At 53.6% G+C, this 14640-nt stretch overlaps 1 protein-coding gene across 3 annotated transcripts in view; it reads right to left on the bottom strand.

Moving 5' to 3' along the window:
• PIK3C2A (phosphatidylinositol-4-phosphate 3-kinase catalytic subunit type 2 alpha) overlaps window positions 1–14640 on the bottom strand; it is a 78704-nt gene that overhangs the window by 42212 nt on the left and 21852 nt on the right. For all 3 annotated transcript variants that reach the window (XM_040334498.1, XM_040334500.1, XM_040334499.1), the window contains 9 exons: window positions 6735–6838; window positions 6368–6525; window positions 5623–5743; window positions 5271–5382; window positions 3981–4060; window positions 2778–2841; window positions 2212–2358; window positions 907–952; window positions 619–826 (listed from right to left, as the gene is read on the bottom strand). In XM_040334498.1, the coding sequence (XP_040190432.1) occupies window positions 619–826; window positions 907–952; window positions 2212–2358; window positions 2778–2841; window positions 3981–4060; window positions 5271–5382; window positions 5623–5743; window positions 6368–6525; window positions 6735–6838 (1040 nt within the window). The remainder of the gene's footprint in view (window positions 1–618; window positions 827–906; window positions 953–2211; window positions 2359–2777; window positions 2842–3980; window positions 4061–5270; window positions 5383–5622; window positions 5744–6367; window positions 6526–6734; window positions 6839–14640) is intronic.

Below are 14640 nucleotides of genomic sequence, written 5' to 3'. Positions count from 1 at the left end.
CCGATCTCCGCATTCGCCAGCCGCTGGCGCTATGGTTTGACAAAGGTGCCGAGCCACGAAACACGTAGCCCCGCCCCCTTGTGGAGCGACATCAGCGCCAATTGATACCCGGAAGCCTCTACACAAGCCGGGCGGCTTGCATTCCGTCTCCCTTCCTACAGCGGTTCTCTCCATCTATACAGCCGTTCTCCGCATCCGATCACCTGCCAATCTCTGCCACCTTCCAGATAACTCTTCTACCGATATGCCGATTTCTTCTTCTTTACATTCTGAGAGTGCATTACCTTTTTTATGATTTTATGCTGCACACAGTTTACAACCAGGTGGAGGCGCCCTCTCTCACTTGTTCTTATTCGTTTTGCTTTCTTACAGACTTGTATGGGACACTGCACACAACCCCTGGACACCGGAAATAATTCAGAATATGTGAGGCAGGAAGTGGCCACCATCCCTCCATCCACTAGGGGGCAGAACATGGAAGGTCCTGGTGGAGAACTTTAGGAGTCTGACAGGCCAGTCACTATCAGTCCCCGGTACACATTACTGCAATCATCAAAAACTGCACTCTATAGAGACCATGTGAAGGACGACATTGAGGAGATACAACCCCCGTCTTACCTGGACACCCAACCTGTGGGAATCCCATGAGCAGCAAATATAGTGAACTGGAGATGGTCAGCGGAGCTGCGAGCCTCTTTTAGCGGGCGGCTATTACTGGGGTCCAAGTCGGTGTTCCCGGAAGAGAAGTGAAGCTGCAGAAGTTTGTGAACCGCCGTTGTTAATTGCTGTAAACTCTCCTGCAAAGGACTGTCATTCTGGGGAATACCTGCATCAGAGCATAGACAGTCAGTACAAGCTCGGCCACTTACTGCAGAGATTTCCAGGTGTGATATTGGGGACACTCACCCTCTGATGAACCGTCCTTGCATCCCTCAACCGGACTGGAGGGCCCCTGAAATCACAGCAATGCTTCAATGTACAGTACACAACACATACACAGACGAAACACACAGGTTCAGCGCCCCATGAAGAGGCCCCAATGCAGCCACAGACCCCGTGCAGAGACCATGCCCCAATGCAGCCACAGACCCTGTGCAGAGACCATACTGCCCGTGCAGCCACAGACCCCGTGCAGAGACCATACTGCCCGTGCAGCCACAGACCCCGTGCAGAGACCATGGCCCGTGCAGCCACAGACCCCGTGCAGACACCATGCCCCAATGCAGCCACAGACCCCGTGCAGAGACCATGGCCCCAATGCAGCCATAGACCCCGTGCAGAGACCATGGCCCCAATGCAGCCATAGACCCCGTGCAGAGACCATGGCCCCAATGCAGCCACAGACCCCGTACAGAGACCATGCCCCAATGCAGCCACAGACCCCGTGCAGAGACCATGGCCCCAATGCAGCCACAGACCTCGTGCAGAGACCATGCCCCAATGCAGCCACAGACCCCGTGCAGAGACCATGGCCCGTGCAGCCACAGACCCCGTGCAGAGACCATGGCCCGTGCAGCCACAGCCCCCGTGCAGAGACCATGGCCCAATGCAGCCACAGACCCCGTGCAGAGACCATGGCCCAATGCAGCCACAGACCCCGTGCAGAGACCATGCCCCAATGCAGCCACAGACCCCGTGCAGAGACCATGGCCCGTGCAGCCACAGACCCCGTGCAGAGACCATGGCCCGTGCAGCCACAGACCCCGTGCAGAGACCATGGGCCGTGCAGCCACAGACCCCGTGCAGAGACCATGGCCCGTGCAGCCACAGACCCCGTGCAGAGACCATTGCCCGTGCAGCCACAGACCCCGTGCAGAGACCATGCCCCAATGCAGCCACAGACCCCGTGCAGAGACCATGGCCCGTGCAGCCACAGACCCCGTGCAGAGACCATGGCCCGTGCAGCCACAGACCCCGTGCAGAGACCATGGCCGTGCAGCCACAGACCCCGTGCAGAGACCATGGCCCGTGCAGCCACAGACCTCGTGCAGAGACCATGGCCCGTGCAGCCACAGACCCCGTGCAGAGACCATGGCCCGTGCAGCCACAGACCCCGTGCAGAGACCATGGCCCGTGCAGCCACAGACCCCGTGCAGAGACCATACTGCCCATGCAGTCAAAGACCCCCCGCAAAGGCCATGCCCCGTGCAACAACAGCTGATCCAAACCCTCCAAAATACATTACGTATATGGCTTGCAGGCCCTCCATACCTCTATGCTGCGGCTCCGGGGTAAGTTCACAGCCCTCCGTAACTTCTTGACACAGTCTGTTATGGACGGGGTCTCCACACTGTCTACAGTCTTGCAGATATTTCTCACCGATTTGATGATTTGGTCAGCAGCTCTGTATGGATTACTCTGAAATAGAAATTTGGTGACCCCATTAGGTGACCCCACAGAGAAGGGAGAGAAATCTTTATTCCAAGCCCACCATGAACAAATTAAAGGGAACTCCAGTCTTTAGAAGATCCGAGGTCTTCCTGAGCGGGTGATGCAGGGGACCATTTGCAGTCAGAAACTTTTCTTCCACAACGTTGGTACAGTATGAAGCGCCATGACGGCCACTCCCAGTCGCCCCCCCCCCGCCATCAACAACGCTCCCAGTCGCCCCACCATGTGTACACTGGGCAGAGATGAAATACTGAATTGTGGCCTCCCTGACCAGCCTGTGGGGACACGAGGGATCCAGAAACCTCATATTTATTAACGATTGAGTTTTCGGCGTTTTCTCTGGACGACGGAGGAAGCGCAGACAGTTCCCCGCTAACAAATCTTACCTCATTTTTAAGGCAAACGCTGACTTGCTCATGATAAGTGTCCAGTAATTCTTCAATGCTTTGTCTGCAGAGACACAAATCACTGATCAATACTGTGATCAATCATGTACAGTGCTTTGAAAAAGTATTTGCCCCCGTACTAAAAAAATGTTTTTTTTTTGCCTATTTGTCTCACAAACAAAAATGTCAATATCACACAAAAGACAACACAAGGAAATACAAAATGCCGTTTTGGCGACCAGTCGGGGGGGGGCGACCAGGCCACCAGTCGGGGGGGGGGGGGGCGACCAGGCCACCAGTCGGGGGGGGGGGGGCGACCAGGCCACCAGTCGGGGGGGGGGGGCGACCAGGCCACCAGTCTGGGGGGGGGCGACCAGGCCACCAGTCGGGGGGGGGGGGGGGGGGCGACCAGGCCACCAGTCGGGGGGGGGGGGGGCGGGAGGCCAGGCCACCAGTCGGGGCGGGAGGCCAGGCCACCAGTCGGGGCGGGAGGCCAGGCCACCAGTCGGGGCGGGAGGCCAGGCCACCAGTCGGGGCGGGAGGCCAGGCCACCAGTCGGGGCGGGAGGCCAGGCCACCAGTCGGGGCGGGAGGCCAGGCCACCAGTCGGGGCGGAGGCGAGGTCAGGCGACCAGGCGGGGCGGAGGCGAGGTCAGGCGACCAGGCGGGGCGGAGGCGAGGTCAGGCGACCAGGCGGGGCGGAGGCGAGGTCAGGCGACCAGGCGGGGCGGAGGCGAGGTCAGGCGACCAGGCGGGGCGGAGGCGAGGTCAGGCGACCAGGCGGGGCGGAGGCGAGGTCAGGCGACCAGGCGGGGCGGAGGCGAGGTCAGGCGACCAGGCGGGGCGGAGGCGAGGTCAGGCGACCAGGCGGGGTGAGGTCAGGGCTCTGTGCAGGACACTGGAGTTCCTCCACACCAAATGGTTGGATGAGCACAATTGTCTACAATACATTTGTATGATGGAGGATCACCGGCACCCTTCCCTGGAGATACTTTCAGTCTTATACTAAAACACGTCTATCCGATGTTCCTCACAGAACTCCATCATCACCAAGATTCACCATTGAAGACGGCTCGGTATATTTTGCAGATTAGAGAGGAGCGTCACGTGGGAGGGTCAGTGCGGATCACATGTGGAACATTATACACGGAACATACAAGGATCATACAAAGATCATACACAGAACATTGTACAGTCAGTATACCGGGTGAGGGGCTCCTGGAAAGGCCTGTCCAGCAGGGCCAAATGTCTATGAAGGTCAATCGGCGTTGCATCGTCTTCATCCTATAAATAGAGGAAATACAGAGAACAATCAGAGAACAAATCCATCACAGAAGCAGGAAGTCGGGATTGTCTCCAGGGCGTCTTTATTGACAAATAGAGAGAGTAATAAGAAATTTGGGGGGGGGGGGGGTCCCAATGATGTATACAGACCACCCCCAATAATATGGAATATTCCTATAGAAAGGGGAGGTGGGCCCCGAATCCCACAGTGCATGGAGGATTGGGGGGGGGGGGGGGGGGGGGGTGCAGTCCGCTCAGTGCCAGAGTATTACAGGAAACAGGAAGTGAGTGCGCGACTCATTGTCAGGAATCCTGACAACCATTTCCTGTTACAGGCCGGGGGACTCCATCTGATAAAAGCTCCGACCCCCCCGCGCACGGTCACTCTGTGCTACATGTCAACATATCGCTGCCCGCCGCCTCCCACCCCCCGCGCGCACGGTCACTCTGTGCTACATGTCAACATATCGCTGCCACCCCCGACCAGTCCCTCTGTGCTACATATCACTGCTACCTGCTGCACTATCACGCTGTGCCTCATATCATCAACAACCCTACAACACCCCCCCCCCCCCCGTCACTTTGTGGCTGATATCACCAACCCCCCCCCCCCCCCCCCCCCCCCACCACTACTCTGTGCCTTATCACACTGCCACCCCTCATCGCTCTGTGCCGCCCCCCCCCACCCCGCCCTCCACTATTACTCTGTGCCTTGTCACACTGCCACCCGTCGCTCTGTGCCCCCCTCCCCCACCACTCTGTGCCTCATCACGGTGCCACGATAATTGGGGAGGGGTCAGTATCACATAACAGTCACCATTATATAGCAGAGAAATGTTACAGATGATAAAAAGAAAAAAAAATATACAGTGCCTTGAAAAAGTATTCATACCCCTTGTAAAAGACAAACCCAAAAAGACTCGCAGCTGTAATTTTAGAGAAAGGGGGTTCTACAAAGTATTGTCTCCGGGGGGCGCCATACAAATGCCCCCCCCCCACACTTTTCACAGATTTATTTGTATCATTTTCCTCCCACTTCACAATCATGTGACACTTTGTGTCTCTCACATAAAATCCCAAGGGCACTGAGGGGGGGGGGGGGGGGGGGATCTGGAATCGGATCTCGGGGAGGAAATGAGAAATAGTTGAGCAGCACCAAGCGATTGGCCGCCTCCCATATCCTCCGAGACAGCAAGCTTCGCCCACTCACCGTGCGTGCCATGGCTCGGCACACCGTCCGGTGACACAGAAGCTGCAGACGGATTTCCGTGTCCCACTTGCGGCAGGTCTGGATGTACTCGTGGCTTCCCAGGCAATGCTTACTGAGGAGACAAAACCAGAATATACAGACATTACACACAATGCCGGCTCCATGGACACTACAATCATACAACCAATACATTGTGTACTACACACACCTCCCCCCAACTGTGGGAGGGGCAGAGACACAAACTACTGCAGGAAAGCTTTTACAAAGTTGTCAGTTAGCTGCAGTTTCACTTTCAGAGTGGTGATGTCACAGAGTAGTGATGTCACAGTAGAAGACGTCTGGGTTGACTTACTTTTGCAGGACCTCCTCCTGGCCGCACACCTTCAGTATGTAGCTCTCCATGTCCACCTGGTTCAGGTCATCGTGGACCCAGCACAGCGCCTGCATAATGATCAGCTCGACCGGAGAGCTTACTAGATAAGAGGAAGAGAACAGTTACCGGAACATTCCGCACCTTATCCAGACAGGAGCTGGGTTGGGGGCCCGCTTGTACCGCTTTCCTATGAACTTCATCCTGCATGGGGCCCCCAAATGTCTTCTAAACACCATGTGACCCCGCTGCTCAGAACTCTGCCGATTGCGAGTAGCGGGGTCACTTGGCTTTGTATTCCTATCCTCGGGGGCGGTTCTGATAAATCTGTGAATTATTTTTTATAGAAAGTCGGAAAACGCAGACAGAGCCCTGAGATCCAGCTACAGACGAGTTATAGGCTAATCTCGACTTTTCTGTAAAAAGTCAAGCCCCTACCAAACCTCCAATCACATCAAAGAAACATCTGCAAAGGGTGTGGAGTGGAGAAGGGGCGGAGCCAAGCTCGACTCATGAAAAGTCAGGAATTGAAGATCATGTCAGAAGGTTCTCATTGGAGATAATCCTAGACGACACTTTGTCATCATTTCCTCAGTTTCAATTATCTGGGTGACAGGTGCCCTTAACCTAAGGTGACATCTATGTGATCAGGGGAGATCAATGTCATCCGATTGGCTGTCAGGGGGATACACCCTTTCCTCCCCATCCCCTTGGACATCATACTCACTGTCACAGGTAAAGGTGACGGGCTGCTGGAAGCCGTCAATCACTATGGAAACCTTCACGCTGCAGCAGTCTGCGCTGAGATTGCGCTGCGACATGACGGCGCTCAGCACAAAGCCGGGATTGGTTGCCAAATCATCGGTGGGAAATTTCCTCCTCAACCTGCACAGGAGATAGACAAAGATATAAATCAATAACATGGATATGAATCTCTTTGTAGAGATTTCCTCTCACTTCCTGTCGGGTTACCGTTTCCTCCTCAATACAAAGTATCAGAAATCTCATCACTTCCTATGATCTGTAACAGAATTCTGTGTGATCCCGGGGCCCCTCCCCCTCCATAGCGGAATACGGACCGTCTGACCTCTCACCTCTCAATTTCTTCACAGAACGCCGCGGCCTCTTCATCCTGAACTTCCAGTTCCCGCAGAACCGCATTTCCTGGCGGGATCCGTGACGGTCTCTCATTGTCACCCTGCAGGAGGAGGAGACATTCCATAAATGTAACAGTGTAAAAGGCATTCGAAGGACGTACCGACTACAACCCACAGGACTTCCCATGGAGGACGTACCGACTACAACCCACTGCCCACAGGACTTCCCATGGAGGACGTACCGACTACAACCCACAGGACTTCCCATGGAGGACGTACCGACTACAACCCACAGGACTTCCCATGGAGGACGTACCGACTACAACCCACTGGACTTCCCATGGAGGACGTACCGACTACAACCCACAGGACTTCCCATGGAGGACGTACCGACTACAACCCACTGCACACAGGACTTCCAATGGAGGACGTACCGACTACAACCCACAGGACTTCCCATGGAGGACGTACCGACTACAACCCACTGCACACAGGACTTCCAATGGAGGACGTACCGACTACAACCCACAGGACTTCCCATGGAGGACGTACCGACTACAACCCACAGGACTTCCCATGGAGGACGTACCGACTACAACCCGCAGGACTTCCCATGGAGGACGTACCGACTACAACCCACTGCCCACAGGACTTCCCATGGAGGACGTACCGACTACAACCCACTGCCCACAGGACTTCCCATGGAGGACGTACCGACTACAACCCACTGCCCACAGGACTTCCCATGGAGGACGTACCGACTACAACCCACTGCCCACAGGACTTCCCATGGAGGACGTACCGACTACAGCCCACTGCCCACAGGACTTCCCATGGAGGACGTACCGACTACAGCCCACTGCACACAGGACTTCCCATGGAGGACGTACCGACTACAGCCCACTGCCCACAGGACTTCCCATGGAGGATGTACCGACTACAACCCACAGGACTTCCCATGGAGGACGTACCGACTACAACCCACAGGACTTCCCATGGAGGATGTACCGACTACAACCCACTGCCCACAGGACTTCCCATGGAGGACGTACCGACTACAGCCCACTGCCCACAGGACTTCCCATGGAGGACGTACCGACTACAGCCCACTGCCCACAGGACTTCCCATGGAGGACGTACCGACTACAGCCCACAGGACTTCCCATGGAGGACGTACCGACTACAACCCACAGGACTTCCCATGGAGGACGTACCGACTACAACCCACTGCCCACAGGACTTCCCATGGAGGACGTACCGACTACAGCCCACTGCCCACAGGACTTCCCATGGAGGACGTACCGACTACAGCCCACTGCCCACAGGACTTCCCATGGAGGACATACCGACTACAGCCCACAGGACTTCCCATGGAGGACGTACCGACTACAACCCACAGGACTTCCCATGGAGGACGTACCGACTACAACCCACAGGACTTCCCATGGAGGACGTACCGACTACAACCCACAGGACTTCCCATGGAGGACGTACCGACTACAACCCACAGGACTTCCCATGGAGGATGTACCGACTACAACCCACTGCCCACAGGACTTCCCATGGAGGACGTACCGACTACAGCCCACTGCCCACAGGACTTCCCATGGAGGACGTACCGACTACAACCCACAGGACTTCCCATGGAGGATGTACCGACTACAACCCACAGGACTTCCCATGGAGGATGTACCGACTACAACCCACTGCCCACAGGACTTCCCATGGAGGACGTACCGACTACAGCCCACTGCCCACAGGACTTCCCATGGAGGACGTACCGACTACAACCCACAGGACTTCCCATGGAGGATGTACCGACTACAACCCACAGGACTTCCCATGGAGGACGTACCGACTACAGCCCACTGCCCACAGGACTTCCCATGGAGGACGTACCGACTACAGCCCACTGCCCACAGGACTTCCCATGGAGGACATACCGACTACAGCCCACAGGACTTCCCATGGAGGACGTACCGACTACAACCCACAGGACTTCCCATGGAGGACGTACCGACTACAACCCACAGGACTTCCCATGGAGGACGTACCGACTACAACCCACAGGACATCCCATGGAGGACGTACCGACTACAACCCACTGCCCACAGGACTTCCCATGGAGGACGTACCGACTACAGCCCACTGCCCACAGGACTTCCCATGGAGGACGTACCGACTACAACCCACAGGACTTCCCATGGAGGATGTACCGACTACAACCCACAGGACTTCCCATGGAGGATGTACCGACTACAACCCACTGCCCACAGGACTTCCCATGGAGGATGTACCGACTACAACCCACTGCCCACAGGACTTCCCATGGAGGACGTACCGACTACAACCCACAGGACTTCCCATGGAGGACGTACCGACTACAACCCACTGCACACAGGACTTCCCATGGAGGACGTACCGACTACAGCCCACAGGACTTCCCATGGAGGACATTCCGACTACAGCCCACAGGACTTCCCATGGAGGACGTACCGACTACAACCCACAGGACTTCCCATGGAGGACGTACCGACTACAACCCACAGGACTTCCCATGGAGGACGTACCGACTACAACCCACAGGACTTCCTATGGCGGATGTACCGACTACAACCCACAGGACCTCCCATGAAGGACGTACCGACTACAACCCACTGGACTTCCCATGGAGAAAGTACCGACTACAACCCACAGGACTTCCCATGGAGGACGTACCGACTACAACCCACAGGACTTCCCATGGAGGACGTACCGACTACAACCCACTGCCCACAGGACTTCCCATGGAGGATGTACCGACCACAGCCCACTGCCCACAGGACTTCCCATGGAGGACGTACCGACTACAGCCCACTGCCCACAGGACTTCCCATGGAGGACGTACCGACCACAGCCCACTGCCCACAGGACTTCCCATGGAGGACGTACCGACCACAGCCCACTGCCCACAGGACTTCCCATGGAGGACGTACCGACCACAACCCACTGCACACAGGACTTCCCATGGAGGACGTACCGACCACAACCCACTGCACACAGGACTTCCCATGGAGGACGTATCGACCACAACCCACTGCACACAGGACTTCCCATGGAGGACGTACCGACTACAACCCACTGCCCACACAGGACTTCCCATGGAGGATGTACCGACTACAACCCACTGCCCACAGGACTTCCCATGGAGGACGTACCGACTACAACCCACTGCACACAGGACTTCCCATGGAGGACGTACCGACTACAGCCCACTGCCCACAGGACTTCCCATGGAGGACGTACCGACCACAACCCACTGCACACAGGACTTCCCATGGAGGACGTACCGACCACAACCCACTGCACACAGGACTTCCCATGGAGGACGTACCGACCACAACCCACTGCACACAGGACTTCCCATGGAGGACGTACCGACTACAACCCACTGCACACAGGACTTCCCATGGAGGACGTACCGACTACAGCCCACTGCCCACAGGACTTCCCATGGAGGACGTACCGACTACAGCCCACTGCCCACAGGACTTCCCATGGAGGACGTACCGACTACAGCCCACAGGACTTCCCATGGAGGATGTACCGACCACAACCCACTGCCCACAGGACCTCCCATGGTGGACGTACCGACTACAACCCACTGCCCACAGGACTTCCCATGGAGGACGTACCGACTACAACCCACTGCACACAGGACTTCCCATGGAGGACGTACCGACTACAGCCCACTGCCCACAGGACTTCCCATGGAGGACGTACCGACCACAACCCACTGCCCACAGGACTTCCCATGGAGGACGTACCGACCACAACCCACTGCACACAGGACTTCCCATGGAGGACGTACCGACTACAACCCACTGCACACAGGACTTCCCATGGAGGACGTACCGACTACAGCCCACTGCCCACAGGACTTCCCATGGAGGACGTACCGACTACAGCCCACTGCCCACAGGACTTCCCATGGAGGACGTACCGACCACAACCCACTGCCCACAGGACTTCCCATGGAGGACGTACCGACTACAGCCCACTGCCCACAGGACTTCCCATGGAGGATGTACCGACTACAACCCACTGCCCACAGGACCTCCCATGGTGGACGTACCGACTACAACCCACTGCCCACAGGACTTCCCATGGAGGACGTACCGACTACAACCCACTGCCCACAGGACTTCCCATGGAGGACGTACCGACTACAGCCCACTGCCCACAGGACTTCCCATGGAGGACGTACCGACTACAGCCCACTGCCCACAGGACTTCCCATGGAGGACGTACCGACCACAACCCACTGCACACAGGACTTCCCATGGAGGACGTACCGACCACAGCCCACTGCCCACAGGACTTCCCATGGAGGACGTACCGACTACAACCCACTGCACACAGGACTTCCCATGGAGGACGTACCGACTACAGCCCACTGCCCACAGGACTTCCCATGGAGGACGTACCGACTACAGCCCACTGCCCACAGGACTTCCCATGGAGGACGTACCGACCACAACCCACTGCCCACAGGACTTCCCATGGAGGATGTACCGACTACAACCCACTGCCCACAGGACCTCCCATGGTGGACGTACCGACTACAACCCACTGCCCACAGGACTTCCCATGGAGGAAGTACCGACTACAACCCACTGCACACAGGACTTCCCATGGAGGACATACCGACTACAGCCCACAGGACCTCCCATGGTGGACGTACCGACTACAACCCACTGCACACAGGAAGACTACATATTACAGAACTCGGCTGTGATAACACAGAGCTCTAGGAATATCAGACAATGTATATACACAGCGAGTACACAGAGCTCCGGGATTATATATACAGCGAGTACACAGAGCTCCGGGATTATATACACAGTGATGAAAATAAGTATTTGAACACCCTGCTATTTTGCAAGTTCTCCCACTTGGAAATCATGGAGGGGTGTGAAATTGTCATCGTAGGTGCATGTCCACTGTGAGAGACATAATCAAAAAAAAAAATTCCAGAAATCACAATTTATGATAACTATTTATTTGTATGATACAGCTGCAAATCAGTATTTGAACCAGGGCTGTGGAGTCGGTAGATAAATGTTCCGACTCCTCAGTTTTATGTACTTCCGACTCCGACTCGGACTCCTTTGTATTAATATGCGAATGTATTTTATAGATTCCTTGAGGGAAAGAAACGCAACCTACCACAGGACTACTGGCTGGGAAGCCAACAGTGTACTGTATTGCACAGTTTAAGCAAAAGACAAACACAATGAAAACAATCAAGTGACTGGATAGTAGCAGCAGGCATAAACATCAGGAACAGGATCTTTACCAGTTCAAAAATACAAACCACATTATTTGGTTGTTTTAGAACAAAAACAAAGCTTATCTATAATGAACCAAAAACAAAATCTGTAAAACCTAGAAATGGTTTATATTAATCTTGAAATGTAGTTCTAGGCTTAGCAAATGTAGCAATGTAGAGTTCTAAGGAAGAGAATTGCCTCTGCCAGATCCTCTTTCATAGAGGCTCTTAAGTCAGACTTTATTATTTTTAGGGCTGAAAATAATCTTTCCACACTGACTTGGGTGGGTGGCATTGCAGTAACTATTCTGGCCACATCACTAACGATCTCTGGATAAACAAGGATGGCTTCTTCAGCAGTAAGTTTTGATGAGCGATCATACTTTACAACTTCTTTTAGTGCTTTATAAAACTCCTGTTGGAATTTTTTTATTTGGACACTTACTGGTGCTCTAACATGCGTTCCCTGTAAAAGCAGAACACAACACTATGGAAAGTATAAGTATTGCAGCTCCTAATTGTGCGCTGCGTGCCATATAGTGAAGCACATGAAAAGCGCGCTTCTTCACGGTCACTTAACGTGAGGAACTGCATGCATTGGTCTTTATTCTTACAGTAGAGAAGTCATTAATTATAACTTTTTGTGAATTGGGACATTTAAACTTGCTTTTTTTTTTTTCCAATTCCAATCTAAATTTAGTAGGAGTCGGAGTCGGTGCATTGTTTGCCGACTCCGACTACAGGTACCCAAAATTTCCCCCGACTCCGACTCCACAGCCCTGATTTGAACACCTGTCTATCAGCTAGAATTCGGACCCTCAAAGACCTGTTAGTCTGCCTTTAAAATGTCCACCTCCACTCCATTTATTCTCCTAAATGAGATGCACCTGTTTGAGGTCATTAGCTGCATAAAGACACCTGTCCACCCCATACAATCAGTAAGAATCCAACTACTAACATGGCCAAGACCAAAGAGCTGTCCAAAGACACTAGAGACAAAATTGTACACCTCCACAAGGCTGGAAAGGGCTACGGGGAAATTGGTGAAAAAAGGTCCACTGTTGGAGCAATCATTAGAAAACATGACTGTCAATCTCCCTCGGACTGGGGCTCCATGCAAAATCTCACCTCATGGAGTCTCAATGATCCTAAGAAAGGTGAGAAATCAGCCCAGGACTACACGGGAGGAGCTGGTCAATGACCTGAAAAGAGCTGGGACCACCGTTTCCAAGGTTACTGTTGGTAATACACTAAGACGTCATGGTTTGAAATCATGCATGGCACGGAAGGTTCCCCTGCTTAAACCAGCACATGTCAAGGCCCGTCTTAAGTTTGCCAATGACCATTTGGATGATCCAGAGGAGTCATGGGAGAAAGTCATGTGGTCAGATGAGACCAAAATAGAACTTTTTGGTCATAATTCCACTAACCGTGTTTGGAGGAAGAAGAATGATGAGTACCATCCCAAGAACACCATCCCTACTGTGAAACATGGGGGTGGTAGCATCATGCTTTGGGGGTGTTTTTCTGCACATGGGACAAGGAGAGGATGACCGGGGCCATGTATTGCGAGATTCCTTCCCTCAGTTAGAGCTTTGAAGATGGGTCGAGGCTGGGTCTTCCAACATGACAATGACCCAAAGCACACAGCCAGGATAACCAAGGAGTGGCTCTGTAAGAAGCATATCAAGGTCTCCAGACCTAAACCCAATAGAGAATCTTTGGAGGGAGCTCAAACTCCGTGTTTCTCAGCCCAGAAACCTGACTGATGTAGAGAAGATCTGTGTGGAGGAGTGGGCCAAAATCCCTCCTCCAGTGTGTGCAAAGCTGGTGAGAAACTACAAGAAACGTTTGACCTCTGTAATTGCAAACAAAGGCGACTGTACCAAATATTAACATTGATTTTCTCAGGTGTTCAAATACTTATTTGCAGCTGTATCCTACAAATAAATAGTTATCATACATTGTGATTTCTGGATTATGTCTCTCACAGTGGACATGCACCTACCATGACAATTTCACACCCCTCCATGATTTCCAAGTGGGAGAACTTGCAAAATAGCAGGGTGTTCAAATACTTATTTTCATCACTGTATAAAGTACACAGAGCTCCGGATTATATACACAGTGAGTACACAGAGCTCCGGGATTATATATAAAGTACACAGAGCTCCGGATTATATATAAAGTACACAGAGCTGCGGGATTATATACACAGTGAGTACACAGAGCTGCGGGATTATATACACAGTGAGTACACAGAGCTCAGGGATTATTATATATACAGCGAGTACACAGAGCTCCGGGATTATATACACAGCGAGTACACAGAGCTCCGGGATTATATATACAGTGAGTACACAGAGCTCCGGCATTATATATAAAGTACACAGAGCTCCGGATTATATATAAAGTACACAGAGCTCCGGGATTATATACACAGCGAGTACACAGAGCTCCGGGATTATATATACAGTGAGTACACAGAGCTGCGGGATTATATACAGTGAGTACACAGAGCTCTGGGATTATATACACAGCGAGTACACAGAGCTCCGGGATTATATACACAGCGAGTACACAGAGCTCCGG

This window comes from Rana temporaria (assembly GCF_905171775.1).
Source record: "Rana temporaria chromosome 11 unlocalized genomic scaffold, aRanTem1.1 chr11z, whole genome shotgun sequence".
Classification (NCBI taxonomy): Eukaryota; Metazoa; Chordata; class Amphibia; order Anura; family Ranidae; genus Rana; species Rana temporaria.
Note: the sequence above shows the minus strand (reverse complement) of the source record. Positions and strands in the feature narration are given on the sequence as shown.